Source organism: Eleutherodactylus coqui, chromosome 3 (assembly GCF_035609145.1).
Source record: "Eleutherodactylus coqui strain aEleCoq1 chromosome 3, aEleCoq1.hap1, whole genome shotgun sequence".
Taxonomy (NCBI): Eukaryota; Metazoa; Chordata; class Amphibia; order Anura; family Eleutherodactylidae; genus Eleutherodactylus; species Eleutherodactylus coqui.
In genome coordinates this window covers 220,073,561-220,088,160 of record NC_089839.1, presented here as the reverse complement: position 1 = coordinate 220,088,160, position 14,600 = coordinate 220,073,561, and the positions used below count along the sequence as shown (strand labels likewise).

Sequence of the window (14,600 nt, the reverse complement as noted above, 5' to 3'; positions counted from 1 at the left end):
TCACTACTCCCTAGATATAATTGAATATATCACTACCCTATCGACGCCTATCCTTTTTAATACCCTTGTCAGTAGTTTTCGATGACCATAATTATTAACCCTTGAATACCCATCTCTAATCCCAGTATAATCCTGGCTCTACATACCAATCGTTGGTTCTCCATCAGAGAGGAATATTATAGATGAGGCGCTGATTTGAGGTAATATTTCAGCTTCTTGTCCGTGTTTCAGCATCTCGGCGGCAGATAATAAAGCCGAATTTATATTAGTTCCTACAACACGGAAATATACGGATTATATTGTGACACTGAAGTGAGTGAAGAAAACACATTAGTGATCTGCTCTGAGCTGTTCCTTCATCTCTCCTGATTTTACTGTAAACTACAACTAGGCCGCCTGCACATGAATGGATTTGAATTGCGGAATGTACGATCAGCACCTGTGCGGACGATCCGCTGTAATGTTCGCCGATTGGAAAGTATTATCTTCCGCAGCCTCAAGTGGACGTGCGGATGAGAATTTTGATTTCCACCAGCGGAAAAAAAAAACGCAGCATGTTCTATTTTAGCACGGATTCAGTGCGGGCAGGCTCCATTGATCTCTATGGAAGCATTCAAATTGCAGGGCATCCATAATTCCATTATGGATGGGCGCAGGTTTGTAGGTGGACAGGTCACAGGTTGCTAGGAGACCACATAACATAAAAGAGTTCTGGGGACCCTCTGTAGGGACACGGGACCCTAAAAATCAGTGTTCTCTGCTCTGTTTTAATGACCAGTGATGGTGGAAGACATGACGTCTTCAGCGGGCGGAGCTGGAGACGTCACCAAGGATGGTGGAGGGTGGTTTTCAAACCATGAGGAGGAAGAGAACGCAGACTGAAGTCAGCAGTGGATCACCCATTGGACAGGGCAAAGCCATATTATATATGGCATGAGAAACACATAAAGGCTAATATCCGGATGCTAAACAGTCATGCAGGACAGAAAAAAAAGGTATACATGGTGTGACAGTGCAGTAGCAAGAGTGGCCTGTAGAGGGCCTCTGAGCACAGTCACTGTGTTTGATTTAGTTAACCTGCACCTGCAAGGGTGCAGCTACAGAGTTTAAATTTCCCCTTCCTCACAAACTCAAGGTCCTTGAAGCCTGTGGAGCTTAGGTCCATTGAGGCCTGTGGGGCCTGAGGTCTATGTAGACCTGGTGCCGGTCTGTGAGGGACCTGGAAGCACAGAGTGGACAGGGGGTAGTCGGCCCCTCGCTCATCGCCTGTCGGGGCAAAGTCACCTTCCTGGAAGGTCCGCTGGAAGAAGCGGTGTGCGTTGCTGTGAGCACTGTGGTGGACAACAGTGTGCAGTTGCATGTTGCATATGATATACTGCACTGTTTGTAAACTGAATACCTATGCTGAAATAAACGCTGGAGGAACCTATTACTGGACATCATTGCGGTGCTGCCACCCCTGGGCAGGGGAAAATAAGCAGGAGATCCCGGGCAAGTAACCCAAACTTGCCACAATGGATTCCACCTAACATCATACATTCAGCTTATAGCACAAAAAATTGTGGACAAATGTCCTTTAACTAGTTCAAAACAACTAATGTGAGTTTAATGTGAGCGCAATGCACTTTTCTCTTTTTACTGTTGGAACAACATCGGATATTCATGCACAGAAAAAAAAAAAATCACAACTACAGAGATGTGATGCATTTTTCTTGTGAAATGAATCATACTCTCACAAAAAAATTGCAGGTTTGCAAGTGCCATATCGATCCACACACTACCTCTATGATGTCATCGGTCCACACGCTACCTCTATGATGTCATCGGTCCACACGCTACCTCTATGATGTCATCAGACAACAGCCGATAGGTTGCATAGCAATCAGATGCCATTGCCTGGCATCCAGGTCTGCTATGGCATATGATTTCTAGCAATCGCAATAATGCTATGCGCAATTACGCAGCGCATCGTGCATCTCCTAGTATATTGCGCACGGAGTCGCGCATCCTCATTGACGTCCATGGAGACTTTTGGTGCGAAAATAGAGCATGCTGCGGTTTTTTTTTTACGCAACTGAAATACACAGGAAAAATACGTACATGCGAACAAACCCATTGAAATCAAGAGGTTCTATTCTCTGCGAATTGTGTGCTAATACGCCCGTGTGAAGCATAGCAGAAGCGCTGATTGAGATACCGCTGGAAGCAGTTCACAGCTGGAAAATAAATCTAATTTGCAATGGGGGTTGAATCATTTTGATTGCAGCTGTACGGTTACAATGTCACCTGTAACATGTCTGGATTACCGTCAATACGGGGTGCAGTCAGGATCTAAGGTCTCCTAATTTTATTCTGAAAGCCTATTCACCCCAGTATTGTCACTTCTCAGCACAATCTTTTTTCTAACATACTTGATAAGGCAAACTACTGGAGCGAGTAGTGCCTTATTCGAGTACCTGCCCGCTCGTCTCTAAAGATTCGGCTGCCGGCGTGGGTGACAGGTGAGTTGTGGCAGTGAGCAGGGGGGAGCGGGGGAGAGAGAGGGAGAGAGAGATCTCCCCTCCGTTCATCCCTGCTCGCCCCCGCCGCTCACTGCCCCCCGCCGGCACCCGAATCTTTAGAGACGAGCGGGCAGGTACTCGAATAAGGCACTACTCGCTCGAGCAAGCGCTCATCTCTATTCCTAACCTACACACTTTCACAACATTGATGCTTTAATTGAATGGCCGCTGCCAATGCTTCTATGGGGTCTGTTTTGCCCACTGGAAAATCGCTGAAGCAAGAGCAGCACAACTGGAAAAAGTGCGACCATGAAGAACGTTCTTCATCCATGTCTCATCCATTGTGACAATGGATGGAATGAAGGCACCATTCATGCTGTCCTCATTGGTTCGAAATCACCTTGAAACATTGTGTAAGAACGAACCAAGGACTCCTCAGCCACACACCACCGGTCCGACAACATTATTGTGTGAGTGGAGCAAGTGGTTACAGAGGACCGCTGACAGTGGAAGAGGTTACCTGCAAAGTCGGCATTTCTGTAGGATCTATGAACACCCTCCAACATGAAGATCTGAGGATGTGGAAGGTTTCCTCCAAGTGGATGCCACGAATACTGACCGATGATCACAAGGCTGCGCTCGCGTAACCACTTGCTGCACTCACACATTTATGTTGTCGGACTAGTGGTGCGTGGCTGAGGCGTCCTTGGTTCGTTCTTACACAACGTTTGGCCTTTTTAGAACTGTCGCACCCACAAATATACATTTTTCACATCAATGACGCCTTCACCAATGAATGTCAATGGGTGTCATTCTACACAAGTGAAGAAAACGGATGATTATACTCTGTTCTTGGAACATGAATGTCGCTATTTAACATTTTGACAACTCTTCTAGAGCCGCTCTTACGTGAGTTTTGTGCACCAGATGATGCTGCAATCTATCTCGCACATCCCCGAAGAATGCCAGCGTCTTCTGAAATGTGTCCAATGTGAAAACATTTTGAGACCTTAGCACTTGAATGTGCCTTGTTTTACGGATGTGTGACAAGAGGCACACGTGAAACTGGCCAAAGTGAGAGCCAGGAGCTGCTGCAGAGGAGCAGTGATTTTAGTGGGTGCCGTGACCCAGGAGAGGGTCCCTACAATCAGGTCTTTGTCAGAGGATACCATAATATTGTGACAGCCCTCATTATGGACGTTTCCTCTGTCCTACTTTTACTACATGGACCCCACTCTCTGACCGCGGGTTTAGCCGCAGTTCTTTGTAGCCTGCTGCGCCATTCCTGCCAAACTACTCACCTCCTTGAGCCATGATATTGCTCACAAATTCCTTCGCACTTTGTATATTGTCAGGCGTTGCTTTCACAAGAGCGTCAGTCCATTTCACGACGCGGCCGCTGAACTTCAATATGCCAAAATGATCTTCATCAGGAAGGTCCGACAGGATTTTTATGAAGGCCTCGTACATCTGCGGTGAGAACGACACAGGTGCGTGTTATTTTCCGTGTAACATACACAAAGAACAGACATTTATTAGACCGAGGTCACACGTCCGTAAGCGTAAAGCCCTACGTGAGTCATGTAGGGTTTTACAACTGTGGAGCCTGTGGCGAGCCGGCCTATCGCCATGTATGGCAGTGATATTGTACTGCATATGACAGTGTATCTCACGCACGTTATCATGTGCAGTATTCCCGTTGGGTTTTTTTGCTTCAATTTCCCAATGTAATTGCGTATGGGTGGCATTGATTACACGCCCATAGAGAACAATAGGCTCTCTCACATGTATGGTAAAATAGAACATGCTACGTTCTTTTTTTGTGCTCATGTATTACGCAACGGAGACACGTAAATGTGAGCGAAACAGCACAAGGCAATGTATTCGATTGCCTGAGAATTACCACGTAATGCGCCATAATCTTACTCTCATGTGAGCTCGGCCTTATCTGTTCTAGATCATTCCCCCTCCTAACCCCCACCGAAACTTTAGTCTTCACTTCCAGGTGCAGGGAGCCCCCACCTCCCCATCCCTCTCTGCACCAGACATGACAGTTGCAAATTCATTATGCACGACCGCACACCAAATGGCTGTAGCTCCAAATCTATAAGCGCTATATACATGCGTCAAAAATCCCAGTTTTAAAAAGGATACCAAAAGAATGCCGGTAGCACTGATAGACCCGAAGATCCAGTCGTTTGAATTAGAACAAACTCAGTTTGTCTAAAACTGTAATGTCCTTTTCCTGCAGAACCAGCTTTGTTCTAGGTAAACTGTAGGGGGGCTTAATTTACTAGACTGGTGATTGCACCCAGGACACATGCCCCGCCTGACCCCTTTTTTCCCTAGCTATGCTTTGGACTTGGCAGATATCAGCCTAAGCTGACAGAGAAACTTACCTGCTTTATCTTGGAACCGGCCATGGACTGACTGGCGTCAATAACAAACACTACGTTTTTGGGGACCCTCTCAAGGGTGCTGGGAGCAAAGTAATGCACAAAATACCCATTGACGATCTGCGGATGAGAGATGTTATCACTGTGCGTTAGAGATGTGACTACAGAGATCAGCTTCTACAGTCACTAAAAAGGTTCTGCAGCTTTCTAATACACTTTTCTCTTTTAATTTTTCACCATTTTAAAGATATTTTCTTGCTGTCAGTGAAAGGGAACATAATTTAGGCTGAAAACCTGTACATATCTAATAGTTTCCACAACTTGTTACAATTGTATCCAGTGTAGACAATCTTCTGGACGGCAAACTGATACATCTTACCTGCACTGATACATTGTAACATCCCGGACTCCACACTGATACATGTTACCTGCACTGATACACTGTAACATCCCGGACTCCACACTGATACATGTTACCTGCACTGATACATTGTAACATCCCGGACTCCACACTGATACATGTTACCTGCACTGATACATTGTAACATCCTGGACTCCACACTGATACATGTTACCTGCACTGATACATTGTAACATCCTGGACTCCACACTGATACATGTTACCTGCACTGATACATTGTAACATCCCGGACTCTATACTGATACATGTTACCTACACTGATACATTGTAACATCCCGGACCCCACACTGATACATGTTACCTGCACTGATACATTGTAACATCCTGGACTCCACACTGATACATGTTACCTGCACTGATACATTGTAACATCCCGGACTCTATACTGATACATGTTACCTACACTGATACATTGTAACATCCCGGACCCCACACTGATACATGTTACCTGCACTGATACATTGTAACATCCCGGACTCCACACTGATACATGTTACCTGCACTGATACACTGTAACATCCCGGACTCCACACTGATACATGTTACCTGCACTGATACATTGTAACATCCCGGACTCCACACTGATACATGTTACCTGCACTGATACATTGCAACATCCTGGACTCCACACTGATACATGTTACCTGCACTGATACATTGTAACATCCTGGACTCCAGACTGATACATGTTACCTGCACTGATACATTGTAACATCCTGGACTCCACACTGATACATGTTACCTGCACTGATACATTGTAACATCCCGGACTCCACACTGATACATGTTACCTGCACTGATACATTGTAACATCCCGGACTCCACACTGATACATGTTACCTGCACTGATACATTGTAACATCCCGGACTCCACACTGATTGATGTTACCTGCACTGATACATTGTAACATCCCGGACTACAGACTGATACATGTTACCTGCACTGATACATTGTAACATCCCGGACTCCACACTGATACATGTTTCCTGCACTGATACATTGTAACATCCCGGACTCCACACTGATACATGTTACCTGCACTGATACATTGTAACATCCCGGACTCCACACTGATTGATGTTACCTGCACTGATACATTGTAACATCCCAGACTACAGACTGATACATGTTACCTGCACTGATACATTGTAACATCCCGGACTCCACACTGATACATGTTACCTGCACTGATACATTGTAACATCCCGGACTACAGACTGATACATGTTACCTGCACTGATACATTGTAACATCCCGGACTCCACACTGATACATGTTACCTGCACTGATACATTGTAACATCCCGGACTCCACACTGATACATGTTACCTGCACTGATACATTGTAACATCCCGGACTCCACACTGATACGTGTTACCTGCACTGATACATTGTAACATCCCGGACTGCACACTGATACATGTTACCTGCACTGATACATTGTAACATCCCGGACTCCACACTGATACATGTTACCTGCACTGATACATTGTAACATCCTGGACTCCACACTGATACATGTTACCTGCACTGATACATTGCAGCAATCTATCAGAGAAATTTGATATCTTTATCTTGCAAATATTAGATCTTCTCTACAAAGGACAAATCGCGACAAAATTCTGTCCCAGGACCAGAGGGGGCAAGGAAATATTTCCTGCAGTTGTTCTTCTCTGCTGCCCCTCCAATCCATTGACTCCGGGTCCTGTCTTTGGCCTTTCAAGATGGCCAACACAATCTTCAGACTACCTAATCCCCACAGTGCATTGATACTATCTGCTCTCTGATTAGCCAGGACTTTTCATGTGATCAGTACTGTCCAATCAAACAGCAGTACGCATTAAGTAGTTGCAATGACCATCTTGAACAGTGGAAAACAGAGCCCAGAAATGGTGGATTGGAGGGACAGCAGAGAAGAACAACTGCAGGTAATATATATCCCCCAACCAGTCCTGGGACAGAACTTCGTCCTAAAACTGGCAAATTCACTGAAGAATTTTCTAAAAAATGCATTAAAAGCTGCAGCAGAAATCCGCATGCAGAATTCCAAATGCAGAAACATGATTTTCTGCATCAGAATTAGGGAAATGGATTTTGCCCATTGACACTGCAAATTTAAAGTGTGGATTCACGACAAAAACGGCAGAGAAGTGACACAGTGCTTGACGTGGTTTTTAAGGGCTTATTCACAAGAACGCATTTGCCTGCATATTACGCGTGCAATACACATTGAATAGAACTCGTTGATTTCAATAGGTACAGTCACTTGTGTTTTTTACATCTGCATTTCGGTTGCACAAAAAAAAGCTGCAAATCCTTTTTTCATGCGGATTGCACACAAAAAAGGCAGATATAAAACTAATTAAGCTTAACTAACCAGTGAAATCAATGGGAGCATGCTTGCGTGTATTTTGGCACATGGAAATACACAGGGCATTCATGCGCAAAAACTGCAGTAAAGTACACACACTTACGCCCATGGGAAGCCAAGCTAAGGCCAGATTTTGCCCATCGGGTATTGCGTATTTGCTTCCGCAACTGCGTTTTTTTAGTGCCCTTCTTGAGTGCGCAAAAAATGCGCAACGATGATCTCAGCCAATGCAATGGCCAATTAGTTTCAGGACTTTAAATTGTTCTTGACACAAAAATGCCCTGCATCTGTGGGGAAATCGCAAGTTCCCGAGCCCGATATTGGCCAAACATTGCGCTCACCCATGTGAAATTAGCCCATTGCGAATTCTAAAGTGCGAAAATAACCTAAGCCCCCTCCATGCAGGCATATTTGAGCGCACCTGAGCATATCCGTATTTGCAGAATGAATGAAGCCTTTTTGCGCACGCATCGGCGTATTTTACTATACCATTTGCGCCCACAGGGCATGTTCATTTGCACGCAGCAAACAAAGACACACCGATTGAAACAGCTAATTAGTCTAATAAGTTCCGGACGTCTTCTTTTTCCTGTACAATTACGCAGTGTTGCACGCATCTCCTAGCATACTTTGCATGCATTTGTGTATTCCAATTGACTTCTATGGGGACTTTTGGTGCGCAAATGCGCAGGAAAATAGAGCATGCTGTGATTTTTTATTTATTTTTTGTGCAACCGAATTGTGTAGGAAATGTGCGTGTGAGCGAAGCCATTGGAATCAATGGGTTGTATTCTCTGCGTATTGCTTGCGCAAATCCTGTAAGGGCAAATACGCCTGTATGAAAGGGGTGTAAAGGTATGTTCACATATAACAGAAATGTTGAAGACTTTCCACAGCTGAACCGGCGATGGAAAATCCACAGTATTTTAGGCCTTATTCATATGGAGTTTCTAGGGACGCCCAGGAATCTGCATCTTTCTAGCAGCCCGTTGTACTCCATGGGGATCTGGGCTGCAGTTCATACGGGACTGTTCTCTCCACGCACGGATTCTGAAATTTACGTCAAAGAAAAGAACTGACGTGTCAACTCTTGAGGTGCTTTCTGAGCGGAAACCACATCAGGTGACCACATATGGATTTGCTGTACTGAACGGGGCTTAATCTGCATGGAAATGGGCAGCAGAATTCTAAGGCTCAGTCTCTGATTATGTGGCAGATCTGCTGCACAAAACTCCCAACGCAGATCTGCCACTTAACCCCTTTAGTGGCACGCCCCGGAAAATCTCCGGGGCTTGCTGCACTGACCATGCAGTTAAACCCTGAAAGATTTCTGTGGACAGCTCTAGTGCTAAAATGTGCAGAGCACTGAGCTGTCATCTGAAATCTCCCGGGGTTTTTACTGCATACTTAGTGCAGCAAGCCCCAGAGATTTCCCTGCCAATATAAAGTAATAATAAACCTACCACTGAAGGGGTTAAAGGAGTTGTACCAAGATTGCAAGTTCTCCCGCCTCCACAGGATATCCACATGATAGGGGATCGGTGGGGGTCTCATTGCTGACAAACAGGACTCTTGTGTGCCCGTCACTATGGGGGTCGGCACTCCAGTCATTGTAACGGAGCAGACAGAAATACAACCGCAGGAGCCGCTCAGTCCCATTAAAAGTAAATGGAGAGCTAGCTTGGACCACCAGCGCTCCATTCAGTTTCCTCCTCACTGTGGGGGTGCAGTAACCCTGCAGTGAGGATGAGGGAGACAGGAACCCCCAATCTCAAGATCGTGGGGGTCTCAGCACACAGGGGTGCTGTTTGTCAGCCGTGAGATCCCCACCGATCAGCAAGTTAACCCCTATCCTGTGGAGAGCCTTATTACGACCCCTTTGAGATTCTCCCAGCAGGGTCGGCTCACCAGTCACCTGTATATTCCCAGCTGTCGCCTCTCGGTTGACATCGTACTTTACGACAAAGTCGCCATCCAGAAGCGTCTCTGTGCACATCGGACATTTGCGCTGCTGCTCCAGTGTCGGTCTGAACACAATACGTGCCTGTAATATAAAGACTGTTAACCACTGAATCGCCTCTCAGCCACCAGCGCAACCAGACGACAAACACGTCACCTTGTTCCCATTGTGATTGATGTGAACCGTGTCCATCAGCTCATTTGTCATGAAACCGCCAATCGCGTTCACAAAGCTGATGCTTTGTAGTTCTACAATGTCCACTGTAATCTATAAAGCAAGGAAAGAACGGTGTGACATGATGAAAGAATATCGCTGCGCTTTCTCGCGAAAACATCGCGGCCGCTCACAATTTTCTAGCGCAATTTTACCACAATGTTTTTGCGAGGAAGGGAATACGACTTTCTAATGTTAAAGTCGCATTGCATCACATGAAAACCGTGATTTCATGCGATGCGATGCAACAAAACCGAGGGCTCCATAGGGAAATATGGGCTACAAAACAACAAAATATCGCAAATCGCGGCAATGGCGTGATTTGTTTTCTCTCGCAAGATAGAATCAGAGAAAACATCGCTAATGTGAAGGAACCTATTGGGAAGCATGGGCTTCACATACATGCATTTTCTTGATTTTGTCACCCATGTAAATGCAGCACAGAGGATGTCAGGGGGATAGGTTATGTTCTACGCTCTCACCTGGAAGTGTTCTACCAGCTGCTTGGGTTTCACCTTCAGCTGCAGCTGGTACGTTCCGTGGTATCTCTTCAGCAATTCCTCATACGTCAGTCTAAATATCACTGCCGCCCGAGCGCCAACATTCACTGAAATTCTAAAGTTCTCCATTTTCTGTCCAATAGATCTACAGGATAACGAATGAGAAGAATCACACAGACATATGTGTCTCTAGAGGTTATATCAGTACTGGAGCGTTATAAGAGGAGCCGCTGATATCAGTCACATATACGATGTCTCTGGAGGTTACATCAGTACGGGAACGTTATAAGAGGAGTAGCTGATATCAGTCACATATATAATGTCTCTGGAGGTTATATCAGTATTGGAGTGTTATAAGAGGTGCGGCTGATATCAGTCACATATATGATGTCTCCAGAGGTTATATCAGTACTAGATTATCAGACCCTCCTCTTATAGCAGTCACATATATGATGTTTCTGGAGGTTATTTCCGTACTTGAACGTTAGTCACATATATGACGGCTCTGGATATTATTTCAGTATTGGAGTGTTATAAGAGGAGCGGCTGATATCAGTCACATATATGATGTCTCTGGAGGCTATATCAGTATTGGAGAGTTATAAGAGGAGCGGCTGATATCAGTTACATATAGAAGGCTCTCAGTACTGGAGACGTGATATAAAGTAGTGATCGTGGGAAGCCTGCAGGATTCTGCACTACCTGTCACTCCTTGTATTGAATTAGACGACAATTAGGCCACCTGCACACAAACAGATTTGCATTGCGGAATTGCAACGCGGATCTGCAGCCCAGACCATTCATTGCATGCTGTGGGAAAATGCTTCTTCCTGGAGGAGAAAAATCACAGCATGCTCTACTTTGTGTGGTGTCCGAATGAACGACTTCAATTGAAGTCAACGGAAGCAGTCCGACCCCGGCCCCCTCCACAATTGACATTGCAGAAAGATTGTGGGTACCCGCATCATCGCCTAGCGACGGCACAGGAAAAATAAACATTTTCTTTAAAATCTTTACTGTGCAAGTCTGACGGCGGCTCTCCACAGTCATCCGTAGTACAGAGAAATGACAGGTACGCAGGGTCGCCGGCCGGGCACAGGGTCAGATTCCACTGTGGCTCCCGCATGTAAATCTGGCCGTTTATGTGGAGTCAGCCTTATAGCTCACCATAGTCTGAACTGGCTGATACCAGGGAGTAATATACAACATTCCATTGCACAGCATGTGACATCATGCCATTATCTCTTTAAGTGACTCTTTTCTTGAGCCACTGGTTACACACTATAGAGGTGACACGTACTGAACCAGTCCAGCGTTTTGGCCCTTGGACACGGCTGTTCCGTACTGCTCGTCTGCTTCGGCCTTCTTCTTCACTGCACCGACGGTCGTCTCTCCATCGATGGTCCTTCATAATGGAAATAGATGACATTTTATATTAACCATTTGGATCCCAGAATTTACTACTATAGCAGCTCAATGGGAAGCTATGTTGTGTGATCACATGATCGCGGTTCTTACACTGTTAAATAAACTAATGTGGGTAAAAGTGCCCAAACCGTAACATATAGGACGCGCTAGTCATCAAAACCGCACGATGTACTGCCACATTGTGTGAATGCTAGATTTAAAATTCCCATAAACACTCCAAAGCCACATTTACATGGGTGAGCGCGACACCAGTCCGAGAAACTCCGAGCGATATCGCACTTACAAAGATGTGGTTTTTCTGCAACGACTATGTTTGTAGTGAGAACAACACATCGCTGTCCATGCGAGTTTCATGTGTATGAAAAAAGTGCATGTTGTCCCAGCACTCTTAATTGCAGAATCGCACTGCATCACATGGCACTCCGCGTGGCACGAGATACTGATGGGATTTTTGCCTCCCATAGGAAATAATGGGCAATATCGCCCAAAAATAGGACATACGGCAGAGAAGAAACAATGGCACATGTACGGTACGTAGACCCAGTGCAAGTAATGGATTCTATATCTGTGTGGGTTGCAATGCACAAAAGATAAAATTGCCCCTGTAAATACACCCTATGGCTACATTCATACGGGAAGTATTGCGAGACGCACAAAACTCGCACTAATATGAACTTTATTCTTTTGAATGGACTTATTCAGCATGCCCTATTTTTTGGCATTCTTTCAGAACGCCTTCCCCATTGTTTTCAAAGGCACCTTTAAATACATTGCATGCACTCGCATTTGTGAAACACTTGCGATCCTCTAAAGTGCGTGAAACATGCTTCTGGGGAACGCAATTTCACAGAAGCGATGCGAGGAGTTTTTTATTGAGTTTCTCGGGCCGATATCGCGCTCCCCTTGTAAATTTGTCTCAGGCTGTATGCACATGTAGCGCCATATCTGAGAAACGTGGACCAATATCGTGTTTGCAAATATGTGATATTTCTGCCAAAGCGATGCGTTTTTCGAGAAAAATGTATTCGTAGAGGTATATGCAATTGCCACATACGTGAAAATAGCATGCTGGTTCAATGGGGAAATGTAAAAATCTCATTACACTCGCATGAAAGTCGCAAGTGCGTGCGAATGCGATGCGATTTTTTTTTTTAAAGTTGCCCATAGGAAATAGTGGACAAGTTTGTTCCGCACAAATAGAGAAAAATCCCACATGTAAATACATTACAGATAATAGAATGCACTTCCGTATTTCTGACGTACGTTACCGCAGCAGCCAGATCACTAATCAAATGGTGAGCGGTCCCCGATACACATCTATAATCATTACAGGACTCCAAAATGTCGTAAACACGGACTCACATGCTGAAGTTGGTTATAAACGCCGTTTTGGGAAGTTCTACATCAAACACAGCTTCATGTGATGAGTTCAACCGGTTCTCAATTTCAGCCACTATCAAGGTGCGAGCGAAACGCAATGTTACTTTGCAGTCAATGTCCATGTTGTGGATGAGCAGCGAGGGCTCCGCCTGCAACGTCAGAACATTGTTAGGGATTGAAATGGCGTAAAGGACCTTTTTCACGGCACGGAATTGTCCACAGGACGCAACGCAGGTTCGGTAAGTCACAAAGGTTTTCCGCTGCAGAATTTAATCGTGTGGTTTTGTAGTAAACGTACGCTGCGCGGATATCACCAGGTGCGAAATTCAAGCCTCAGAGGGATAACATTTAGACTAATTCCGTCCCTAAATCGGCCTGCAATTCTGCGTGAAAATCTACAATGCGGAATTTGCAGGAGCGGAATAAAGTGAGGATTTGGGTGCAGAATGTAGAATAATTCTGTTTAGTGTGAAAGCACTAATAGGAGTGTGTTAGGGATACTGTGTTCTGTGCAGGGAGGGGAGGAGGAGAGCTGTGACCATCACATATAGCCTTCTGTGAGTGTTCTGAGCATGCTCAGTGACCTGTAACCATCACCTATTGTGAATGGTGGATTCTGTGTGGTTGATCCCACCCTCTTATAATGAGATGAGTCTGCTAGCTCCACCCCCTTATAATGAGATGAGTCTGCTAGCTCCACCCCCTTATAATGAGATGAGTCTGCTGTCCCAACCCTGTTATGTTAAATAATACAAGCCCTAGTGTTGGTATATTCAGTGTAAACTAGAAGTATTTCTGTGAATTCATATAGATGAAACTCTAGACACAGGTAACCATGACATTAAAAAAAAAACCTCCATTCTTTACACTGCATCATTTTACACATAGAAGGGTTTATCTCCTTCCAAGTGAATTGTACTGCGCATTGTCATACAGTAGAAGACGGTATTATTCTATATTGTAGAGCAGACAGTACGTCCGTCATCATTTAAAAGCGTGGACGCTGTACTCACCGGACCGCCATGACAGAGTCCTGCGCTACAAAGTACCAGGATCACAGCAATGAATACAGAACCGCGCCAAATAAGCTCCATGGCGAATGCGTATCTCTTGTGTTGTGGCCGGTGAGGCAATGGATAACTGGACTTAGACCCTCGGTGTCAGGGGCTCTCTATGGGGCCGGGTGATGCCGCCAATAAAATCACGAACTGCAACCTAGAGATAAACAACAGCCACACAAATGTTTGCCCACAGTCTGAGCGGCTCCTGCTGCCAAGGCTCCTGGTCGGTGTAACATACGGGAACTACAACCACCATTATGCTGCAAAACACATGAATTGCTACATCTATTTTTCTTTTAGGGCTAGTTATTAAATGTAGCCATTATGTAACACACTTAAGATGTAGTCATGATATTAGTGACTGCTCT

General features: G+C 45.2%; 1 protein-coding gene across 1 annotated transcript in view; it reads right to left on the bottom strand.

Annotated features, from left to right (window-relative positions):
- The window catches only part of LOC136619962 (inter-alpha-trypsin inhibitor heavy chain H3-like), a 33,588-nt gene extending 19,319 nt beyond the window's left edge, over positions 1 to 14,269 (bottom strand). Inside the window, exons 1-9 of the mRNA XM_066594684.1 lie at positions 14,185 to 14,269; positions 13,154 to 13,320; positions 11,664 to 11,768; positions 10,346 to 10,508; positions 9,807 to 9,917; positions 9,606 to 9,734; positions 4,901 to 5,017; positions 3,803 to 3,971; positions 147 to 272 (exon numbers count right to left, since the gene is read on the bottom strand). Of these exons, the coding sequence (XP_066450781.1) occupies positions 147 to 272; positions 3,803 to 3,971; positions 4,901 to 5,017; positions 9,606 to 9,734; positions 9,807 to 9,917; positions 10,346 to 10,508; positions 11,664 to 11,768; positions 13,154 to 13,320; positions 14,185 to 14,265 (1,168 nt within the window). The 5' untranslated portion in view covers positions 14,266 to 14,269. The remainder of the gene's footprint in view (positions 1 to 146; positions 273 to 3,802; positions 3,972 to 4,900; positions 5,018 to 9,605; positions 9,735 to 9,806; positions 9,918 to 10,345; positions 10,509 to 11,663; positions 11,769 to 13,153; positions 13,321 to 14,184) is intronic.
- Positions 14,270 to 14,600: the final 331 nt, after the last annotated feature.